Source organism: Argentina anserina, chromosome 6, assembly GCF_933775445.1.
Source record: "Argentina anserina chromosome 6, drPotAnse1.1, whole genome shotgun sequence".
In the NCBI taxonomy this organism is placed as follows: Eukaryota; Viridiplantae; Streptophyta; class Magnoliopsida; order Rosales; family Rosaceae; genus Argentina; species Argentina anserina.
The window spans coordinates 11,061,570-11,072,311 of NC_065877.1; the positions used below are offsets into that span (position 1 = coordinate 11,061,570).

At 38.5% G+C, this 10,742-nt stretch overlaps 1 protein-coding gene across 1 annotated transcript; it reads left to right on the forward strand.

The window, feature by feature from the left end:
• The first annotated feature begins 6,052 nt into the window (after positions 1–6,052).
• On the forward strand, positions 6,053–9,202 carry LOC126798245 (probable purple acid phosphatase 20). Its single transcript, XM_050525152.1, has 5 exons — positions 6,053–6,458; positions 7,551–7,842; positions 7,981–8,555; positions 8,665–8,753; positions 8,841–9,202. The coding sequence occupies exons 1-5, from the start codon at positions 6,180–6,182 to the stop codon at positions 9,022–9,024; spliced, it is 1,419 nt and encodes a 472-aa protein (XP_050381109.1). The 5' UTR covers positions 6,053–6,179; the 3' UTR covers positions 9,025–9,202.
• The last annotated feature ends 1,540 nt before the right edge of the window (positions 9,203–10,742 follow it).

The following is a 10,742-nucleotide window of genomic DNA, read 5'->3' on the forward strand; positions in this document are numbered from 1 at the left end:
TGCAGAGTTCCCCATGTACAGAATCTCCCCATCCTCAGATGGTTCGAAGGTGGAGAACATCTTCTTGTCAGCACATACATGTTTGGTGGCTCCAGTGTCCATCCACCATTCCTTGGGGTTTGAATCCACCATGTTCATCTCAGATATCATGCAACAGAGGTTCATGTCTGCAACATCCTGACTGACTGCCTCAATCAGGTTTGCCTCCTTCCTTTTATTCCTCTTTGGTTTGTGGCAGTCGACAGACTTGTGACCAGTCTTGTCACAGTTGTAGCACTTGCCTTCAAACCTTGGCCTTTTGGAGATGCCTCCTTTTGGCCCCAGCTTGGACCCTTGATACTTGCCTTTCTTGTTCTTGGAACCTTGACCATGTTCCATCATGTTTGCCTTGGCAGAGACGCCATTGATCCATGCTTTCTTTTCGGATCCTCGGTTGTCTTCCTTAATGCGAAGTCTAACCTCTAAATCCTCCATGGTCATTTCCTTTCGCTTGTGCTTCAAATAATTCTTGAAGTCTTTCCAAGCAGGTGGTAACTTTTCAATAACACATGCCACTTGAAAACTTTTACCTAGTTGCATTCCTTCAGCGTGAATCTCATTGCATCTTTCAAGCTTCTACTTCCAGCTACATGATTGAGTCTTCCAATTTATGGCATGGTAGACTAGGACATGTTAATTTTGATACTTTGCGAAAGTTAATTAACATGGAACACTTACCAAAATTCCAAATTGATTCTAAACATAAGTGTGAAACTTGTGTAGAGGCTAAACTGACTAGATCATCTTTCCAAAGTGTTGAAAGAAACAGTGAACCCCTTGATTTGATTCATACAGATATGTGTGATTTAAAATCAACGGTATCTAGAGGGAATAATAAATACTTTATTACCTTCATAGATGATAGCACGAAATATTGCTATGTGTATTTGCTAAAATGCAAAAGTGAGGCTATAGAGAAATTCATTCTATATAAAAAAGAGGTTGAGAATCAACTCAACAAGAAAATTAAGGCACTAAGAAGTGACCGATGGGGTGAGTATGAATCGCCATTTGCTGAGATTTGTGCTCAGAATGGGATTATACATCAAAGGACTGCTCCATACTCACCACAATCTAATGGTGTAGCAGAACGTAAAAATCGTACTCTAAAGGATATGATGAATGCTATGCTACTCAGTTCTAGGATGCCACCCAACATGTGGGGAGACGCGATTCTCACGGCAAATTACCTTTTAAATAAGGTGCCCAAAAGGAAAAGAAGAGAAAACTCCATATGAGTTATGGAAAGGGAGAAAACCATCCTACAAATATTTAAAAGTTTGGGGATGTTTGGCCAAAGTGGAAATTCCTAAGCCTAAAAAGGTGAAGAATGGGCCTAAAACGGTTGATTGCATCTTTATTGGATATGCACATAACAGTTCGGCTTATCGATAACTAGTCCACGATTCGAATATTCCTGAAATCCATAAGGATACGATAATGGAATCGAGAAATGCATCTTTCTTTGAAAATGTATTTCCACGGAAGTCTAGAGAGGAATTTAATTCTTCTAAACGGGCACGTGAAGACAACCGAGCCGAAACTGATGATGTTGAAGATCAAGAATCTGAGTTGGAGTCCGAATATGAGTCTGAGGTTGAACCTAGACGAAGTAAAAGGGCAAGGACCGCAAAGTCCTATGGACCTGACTTCCTGTCATATATGGTTGAAGGTGATCCCCGTACCTTCAAAGAGGCAGTTATCTCTACCGATGGTCCTCGGTGGAAAGAAGCAATCAAAAGTGAGGTTGACTCCATCATGCAAAATCACACTTGGGAATTAGTGGATTTACCACCTGGATGTAAGCCTTTGACTTCCAAGTGGATTTTCAAAAAGAAACTAAAAGCTGATGGGTCAATAGACAAGTACAAGGCCAGACTTGTTATTAAAGGCTATAGGCCAAAGGAGGGTTTGGATTATTTTGATACTTATTCTCCTGTGACGAGAATAACCTCCATACGGATGGTACTTGCAATTGCAGCGTTGCGCAAACTTGAAGTACACCAAATGGATGTAAAGACGGCTTTCCTAAATGGAGATGTAGAAGAAGAAATCTACATGGAACAGCCAGAAGGTTTTTCTGCTCCTTCTCACAGTAAGAAGGTGTGCAGATTGGTTAAGTCATTATATGGCTTAAAACAAGCACCAAAACAATGGCATGAGAAATTTGATAATGCATGATCACCAGTGGATTTAGAATAAATGAAGGTGATAAGTGTGTATATATTAAAGATAATGAAAATTGATATATCATTTTATGTCTGTATGTGGATGATATGCTTATCGTTGGGAGCAACGATAAGATGATCAGGTCTACTAAAGACATGTTGAATTCTAAGTTTGACATGAAAGACTTGGGACTTACTGATGTCATTTTAGGAATTAAAATTACGAGAACATCAGAAGGGCTAGTGTTGAGTCAAACACACTATGTGGACAATATTCTTGGGAAATTTGACAAGGAAGGTTCTGGAATTGTCAGAACTCCTGTAGATTTAAATCTACATTTGTCCAAGAATAAAGGTGAAAGTGTTTCTCATTTAGAGTATTTAAGAATAATTGGGAGTCTAATGTACTTAACAAGTTGTACAAGACCAGATCTAGCTTATGCGGTTCATTAGCTAAGTAGGTACACGAGTAATCCTGGAGCTATGCATTGGCAAGCGATTGGAAGAGTACTCAAATACCTAAGGTATACTCGTACCTACGGGTTGCACTACACATCATACCCAGCTGTTATAGAAGGGTTCACTGATGCGAACTGGATATCTGACATGAAAGACTCAAAGTCTACTAGCGGATATGTATTTACGCTAGGAGGTGCAACCGTGTCCTGGAAGTCCTAAAAACAAACAGTTATAACTAGATCCACAATGGAGTCTGAGTTTGTAGCACTAGACAAATGTGGGGAGGAAGCAGAATGGCTACGCCAGTTCATAGAGGACATTCCTAGATGGACAAATCCTGTGCCTGCGATCGGTATACATTTTGATAGTCAATCTGCAATTAGCAGGGCACAGAGTAAGATGTATAATGGTAAGTCTAGACACATTCGTCGAAGACATAATACCATTAGACAACTACTCTCAACTGGAGTTATCTCTATAGACTATGTAAAGTCTAAGGATAATATTGCTGATCCTTTAACTAAAGGGTTAAACAGAGAGTTAGTTGAAAAATCATCGAAGGAAATGGGACTAAAGCCCATTGGAAATTAAAAATCACTACAGTGGATACCCAACCTAGCTGACTGGAGATCCCAAGATTTAGGTTCAAAAGGGAAAACCAAACTGTAGAGATTAGTTCGGATCACTGTGGGGAGTTCCCCAAGTCCATTCCTATGATAAAAACCAGTGATACCCGTAAAAGATGAGGTTAAGTTAAAACTTTTAATGATTCTTATGCGTCGAGAAATCGAGCAGAGTAATGCGGGTTACTCTTAATTAAGAGATCACCTATGCAAGAGAGAAGTGGGGCCGCTTCTAGGGGAGTTAATGAGGGCATAACTCTTATCAAACTACTTGCAGAACCAGACGTGTGTTCCATGGCCAAAATGGGCACAAAAATGAGAACCGAAATGTACCAGGGAGACTCCTGTGTAAAGTATATTATCATTTACACAAATGACGAATAGTTCAAAGACATCGCGTCTACTATTTAGTTAGTAAAGTAAGCATACTTTTATAAGGGAAGGTTCAAAGGGTCAAACATACCTATCTTATGCAGGTTTCAACCGTAGAAATCTATCACCAAATTCTATCGAGTCTTTGGTGGCCAATTTCATTCATGTGGGGAATTGTTGGAAAAAATGGTTGGAAAAACCATTTAAAACCAAATTTTAATTGATTAATTAAATTAAGTTAAACTTATAATTAATCAAAGGTGAACATAGATTTGAGTTCTCCATAATGAGGGCTACAAGATCATATGTTTATTTGTGTAATTTGGTTTGTGGGTGAATAAGAAATTGTCACTCAAAGATGGCTACTTAGAATGAGGGAAAAGTATTTGTCCCACATTGGAAAAGAGAAGTGTTGAAAAGACTTTATATAGAATCTATTGTGTATGGATTGTAAAGTGTGTAAGCCCCCTTATACCCTCTCGTGCACGCGCAGGGGGGGGGGGTGCAAATCCTAGGTCGCAAGGGAAACTCGTGTATGCCCGTGCGGCCTGCGGACACGAATGCAACACCGAATTGAGGGTCGGAACGCAGATTCTTTTTGCATTTCCGAAAATTCGGTTTTGACTTTTCAAATTCTCTTGACTGTTTAAATTCTTCTTTTGTAACAACTGAGTTATTGTGTGTTATGGAGAATTATAACAGAATTGAAATCAATGTTTGTAACATATGTAACTCATATATGTTATGATTTTTTTGATTTCTATAACAGCAATCTTATTAATTGCTGATTGCAAATCCTCACAGTATAAATAGCCATCATCCTTTCATTATAAATCATCACATTCGAAACACATTTCTCTCCCACTCTCAAAGTTCTTAGTTCTTCTCTGGTGATAGATAAAGGTACCTTTCGAGTTCGTTGAGGGTTCTAGTTAGTAGTGCAACTTTCTAGAATTGTTTAGTCGTTATATCCTGGGAGACAAGCGCCAAACATCCTTGCACCGGTAGAGGAGGCATAAACGTCTTAAGGACAGTGGGGTATCACACACGTCTCGACTTGTTCTTCCATCACAAATCGTTCGGTATTTTTGTTGAATTTATTTTCGTGTTCTTCATTTCTGATTTATATTTATTTATAATTCAGCTTATTAAATTATATATGCAATATATCATTGATTTTTACAACAGATGTATCATGTATGGTTGATTTACTCTCGATATATCTGCTAGCTCTTCTAATTAACTCATGTTAAGAGTCTTAAGACTTGAATTAATTTTGTGATCGAGCTGTCTACGCACCAAATCTCATTAATTGACAACTGATATATTATATTCTCGTTGTCAAGAGCAATACCCAAAAATGCAGCTAACCAGATGCATATTATATATATATATATATATATATATATATATATATATATCAACCCTAAGCTGCACTGCAGGTATGCAACTTCAATTCGTGTCAGATCAAAAGTGATGGGAATAGGGGCAAGTCCGCAAGTGTGAAAAAAAAATGAGACTATTTTAGATCAGCACGTACAACATTCCATCGATCCCTTAGCTCAACATCGCTGTAGTTTCCAAGTCACTGATCGACATGCATGGCGATATATAATGCAGTGATAACTGATGAGGTCGGCAGGGACGTTCCAAAGAGACACGACGTCGTACGTAGAAACTAAAACTTGAGAGTGACGCTTGACCTTGAATCTATCCGTGATGGATGTGAGGCTGATGAGGTCGATGGATAGACTCATATTTTACATTACATTTCCTATTTGATTGTTTGATCCGATAAGTCATTATGACATTTCAATTGTAGCTTGAAATTAAGATCAGTTATTATATATACCCAGCACTAGAAAAGAAAAAAAAGAATAAAAAGTGACAATTGTTCACGATTAGCAATTTTAGCATGTATCAGGAGATCCTCCATTATGCACACAGGTGATAAAAGAACAAGTAAATTGGTAGAATCAAATATCATTTAGCAAATAGTTATTTTAATTTTCCTCATCAAATGATTAATGTTTAGGGTAAGTGGATAACTACATGATTTGCGATTTTACCACAATGATGACATTAAATGTGATTAATTTAATATGATCATTCCTTTTTAAAATATATTTCTTTCACATTCAAGCAAATTAGTGAAAACACATTATTATGAATAATGTTGGTTATACGGCAGTGTGAATCTGACAGTAACAAAACAACAAATCATATTTCTTCTTTAAAGGTTTTTCCCTTTTTAGCCAGGAAGCAAAACATGGATGCATGTATCCATGGATTAGAATCAGCTCTCTAGAAAGGTCAGTATAAAGGTCAATAATAACCGAATTGGTGACGAAAAACCTACACCTCCCTTCAGGTTTCAGACCCAAACAACTTCTCCATCTGATGCCTGCTGCTATATGCGTATTTAGCACGCATCCATTTCCTCCCACGTGTCATAACAAATTAACCGCTAGGGTTGGGATATTTCCAAACGTAAAATCCAGGGGCACAAGTTGCAATCATGCTATATATTTATATGAACAAGTTATATATTGACAGATTTATTTCAGGAGAACAGATTTTTTTTTTTTTTAAACTCTGGTATTTTGCTGCTGGAGAAAGGAGAGTAGCAGACATGGCTGCACAGAGGCTGAGACTGTACGTGTTTCTTGTTCTGACATTATTAGGGCTGGCTTTGCTGGAGTTTTCTGGGGTCGCAGAGGGGTACAATCGGCCACCGGCGCGGAAGAATCTCGACGTGCCGTTGGATAATGATCCTGAATCCAATTCTCCAGAACAGGTACGCGTATTCCTCTGAGTAGTACTTATTCTGTTAAAGAAACTGATCATCCAATTCAACCTGGAAGTTTTGAATGAGATCAAAAAGGGGATTTGGTTATGGAGTTACGATAGAGGGGAATGTTCATGGTCTCAATCAGCAACACATGTCGTTTCTATCGATCGCTCCGTTAAATTTCTTGGTTTATTGTTAAGATTAAGATGTTCATGCGAGAGACTCCCATCTGTCATAGTTTAAACTTTAGCAAAATGATATGTCCACATGTGACACAAGGTGCCAAACATATATTCTCCTTACAAACTTAAATTGACCAAAGGAAAAATGTTAAGAATAATTTTTCATCAATTATATATGCATGTTTTTTTTATTAAACACCATGTTAGATATATATGAAAAACTGGAATTATCCACCAACGTACGTACCGCAACTTTTTTGTTTGATCGGTTGTAATAAGTAGAGGTGCTTGCTTGTCAATTGGTTTTTTTTTTTGAAGAGAAAAAAAAAACTTTTCATCAATTATATATGCATGTTTTTGCTTGTCAATTGGTTCCTCACTTGTCAGTTCTCCCATTTTAAGGTGTTTCTAGTCTCTAGCTAAATTCAGGTGTCAATATAATGCGTTCAACTTCTATAACTATGAAACATCAAATTCATATAAGGGTTTATTGGAGGAATATGATTTAATCCAGACTCTTCCATACTCTATGATCTTACCAATACAAATTAATAACTCTTGAATTTTAACAAGAAAATTAGGTGTCCTAAGGTTTAAGATTGCAAAGAGTGTATCACATCATATTAATAGGATCTCAAAATCGTAAGCTTTAGTAAGGCCTACAATCATTTCCATTTTAACAAATGCTCATAACTATTGGCCGGTGGCCTTTCTAAAATTTATTTAGGTTGGGATGGTAATAGTTCACCAAGTGACCAAGTTGCTGAACAATTAGAGGCTTAGAAATTGACCAGGAAAGTGATAGGTTAGGATGAGGAAAAATCTACGGCATGTTTAAAGAGTACGTACTCTTTCAACTTATATCAAAAGAAAAAATCATGCACTTCTCACAATCCATTGTTGACTGGCGGTGCAGGTGCATATATCCCTGGTTGGTGAAGACAAAATGAGAGTATCATGGATGACAAAGGATCCTAGTCCAGCAACAGTTGATTATGGTACCTCTCCTGGTTCTTATTCAGAGTCTGCAACTGGAAGCACAAGTTCATACTCTTATATGCTGTACAAAAGTGGAGAAATCCATTACGTCGACATTGGTCCATTGAAACCCAACTCAGTATACTACTACCGCTGCGGTCCGAGTCCCGGCCCCGAGTTCAGTTTCAAAACCCCTCCTGCCTCCTTCCCTATCACATTTGCAGTGGCAGGTAACTACTTAAATATGCTGTTCGATTGTTAATATTTATCACGTACAAGCTTCTTCTTCAAGTGGATCATCCAAAGTTCCAAACTAGACAGGTGACTAATTAAGTTTAACTTACATGCATGTTTATTACTTGATGCAGGTGATCTTGGACAGACTGAGTGGACTGGAGAAACCTTGCAACACATAAGCAAATCACCATATGATGTGCTCCTATTGCCCGGAGACTTATCCTATGCTGATTTCCTGCAACAAAGATGGGACTCATTCGGTAGATTGGTCCAGCCACTGGCTAGCCAGCGGCCGTGGATGGTCACGGAAGGCAACCATGAGGTCGAGAAGATCCCAGTCTTGCACTCTGAACCCTTCACCGCATACAATGCCAGATGGAGTATGCCGTATGAAGAAAGCGGGTCGGATTCCAACCTCTTCTATTCCTTCAATGTGACTGGAGTTCATGTTATCATGCTGGGTTCATATACCGACTTTGATCCTGCTTCGTCACAGTACAAGTGGCTGCAGGCGGATTTGGCAAAGATTGACAGGGGAAGAACTCCTTGGGTTGTTGTGATTATCCATGCCCCATGGTACAACACTAACGAGGCTCATCAGGGGGAATCCGAATCGATTGACATGAAGAAATCCATGGAAGAATTGCTCTATAATGCTCGTGTCGATCTTGTTTTTGCGGGACATGTACATGCCTATGAACGTTTTGTAAGTTTTCATCACCCTTCGTTTTTAGATTACGAGTCATATATAGCTAGCTAGTTCATTGCATAATTTATGTTATACCCTAAAACCGTTTATTGGTTTCCTTTCTCAGACACGGGTATACAAAGACAAAGCTGATGATTGTGGTCCGGTGCATATTACCATTGGAGATGGAGGTAACCGCGAAGGCCTTGCCACAAGGTAATTAAGTTGAATTGACACTTTTAACTTCTCTCCTAGTTTGTAAATATATTCATGTGTATTTGGTAACTGAACGATGTCTTATAGGTATGAAGAACCAAAACCGACAATTTCAACGTTCAGGGAGGCAAGCTTTGGTCATGGACAATTGCAGGTAGTTAATGGAACCCATGCGCTGTGGACATGGCATAGGAATCAGGACGGTAATGAGGCAGTCCCAAGTGACAAAATTTGGCTCACAAGCCTCTTCGCTAATCCTGCCTGTAAATAGTAGGAAGGAGAAAACTACAATTGATTTATATATACGCTCGTCATAGTTATGGAAAAAATAATAATTGAAATTAAGTAGATGATATATATACATGGCTTCCCAAGTTCCCTGTTGGACGCTGTTGTAGGATTTAACTTAATAAATGCGTGCCATAACATTTGTTTCATAGTTTGCTCAATATGCATGACTTACTAGATCTTGTGTTATGTAATATACATCAAAAACATTGTTTATCGATCTCTTTGAGCTCTTCCAAGCCGTATGAATTCTTAGTTCTTACGTACCTAGCGGCGGTGGTTGAATTAAGACGCTGCGAGGCTTACCGGACAGTCTTCCAGTACAGCTCCCTTTCCACAGGCATTTTTGTTGCAGTTCTCGTCATGTCTTTTCCATTCTATGCTGCTCTTCGACTATTCCTCGGTTGTGGTCGTTACTAGGCCTGTAAAATGGGCAGGGCCGACCCGATCTTAAGATATGAAGACCCACATACTACTCGGCTCATGCCTTTTTCAGCCCTAGGTGTAAAATGGGCAGGACATGGCCGGCCGGCTCTATTAAAATATGTGAAGCCTGAGTTCATCTTTTGGACGGATAAAGTTTGAGCTTAAAAAATCCGTCCATGGCCAAACCTACATTTGGCCCGTAATTTTTAAATAATAAAATATTTTAACTTTCATTTGAAAATTTTGATTGGAATATGAGTTGAACTCATGGACCTTTTTTTATAAGAATAACACATTTGTTAAGTGAACAAACATAATTTACTGGTTATATCAATAACTCATAAATTAATAATAAAATTTGATTGAGAATGGGTCCGGCTACGGGCCGGCCCTCTAATATACCATATAGGCAGGGTTTTAGGTTAGTCCATGACTTAGAAAGTGTTGGTCATACACTACCCATTCCAAAAAGGGCAGAATAAAGCTCGGCCATTAGTTTAGGCCGAGCCGGCCCGCAATCCAATTTTTTTTGTTAAGTTTGGGTATGTCCGTCGGCCCTGGGCTTAATTTACAGGCATAGTCGTTACTTGACTTTGGTCATTTGAACAATTATCCGAAAAAAAAAAACAGAACTATTGTTGTTGGCTACTTGTACTCTTAACGCTTTGAACAATTTGAGCTCAGTTAGCGCTTTTAATTCGGGCTTGGAATTTGAGGTTAGCCCAATAACTTCAAAAGCTCAAAAAGAGCCACCATATTAGACTAAGAGCTACCTTCCAACTGGGTACATTGGAGTAGGGCATTCATCATCCAACAAAATTTCAACTATGAACACCACCACCCATCCACAGCCTAAATGATACAACTCCCTTTAGAAAGATTGTTATTCACAGCTCGTTAATATGTCCTGTGACTTCTGTCGATCCTATCAGTCCCTCGTTTGCAATAATACTGGTGTGGGTAATCGAGGACTACCATATTTCAATGCCTCCTAAAATTTGAACACCAGCCTTTTACATTCATAACGATGTTTTTAAAAAGTCAATCTGGTTACAATTTTTTGATGTTCAATTATAAAACTGTAGTCCTGATGCGAACTCAATTATAAAACTGTAGTCCTGATGTGAACTGATACTTTCCTCCACCGTAGTTAATAATAGTTTGTGTTAGTATTGTTCAATATAACATCATTTCTGCAACACCATTACTCTTAGCATGGACCCTATTGGATTATGGATAAAGCGGTCAAATTATGGAAATGTGAAATACTTGCGC

What these genes read in the sequence shown, in the direction of transcription:
- LOC126798245 (XM_050525152.1), top strand. Translation starts at nt 6,180, where the DNA reads ATGCTATATATTTATATGAACAAGTTATATATTGACAGATTTATTTCA. An exon ending in AATCCAATTCTCCAGAACAG is followed by an intron (nt 6,459 to 7,550) that starts GTACGCGTATTC and finishes CTGGCGGTGCAG; the next exon opens with GTGCATATATCCCTGGTTGG. An exon ending in TACATGCCTATGAACGTTTT is followed by an intron (nt 8,556 to 8,664) that starts GTAAGTTTTCAT and finishes TTCCTTTCTCAG; the next exon opens with ACACGGGTATACAAAGACAA.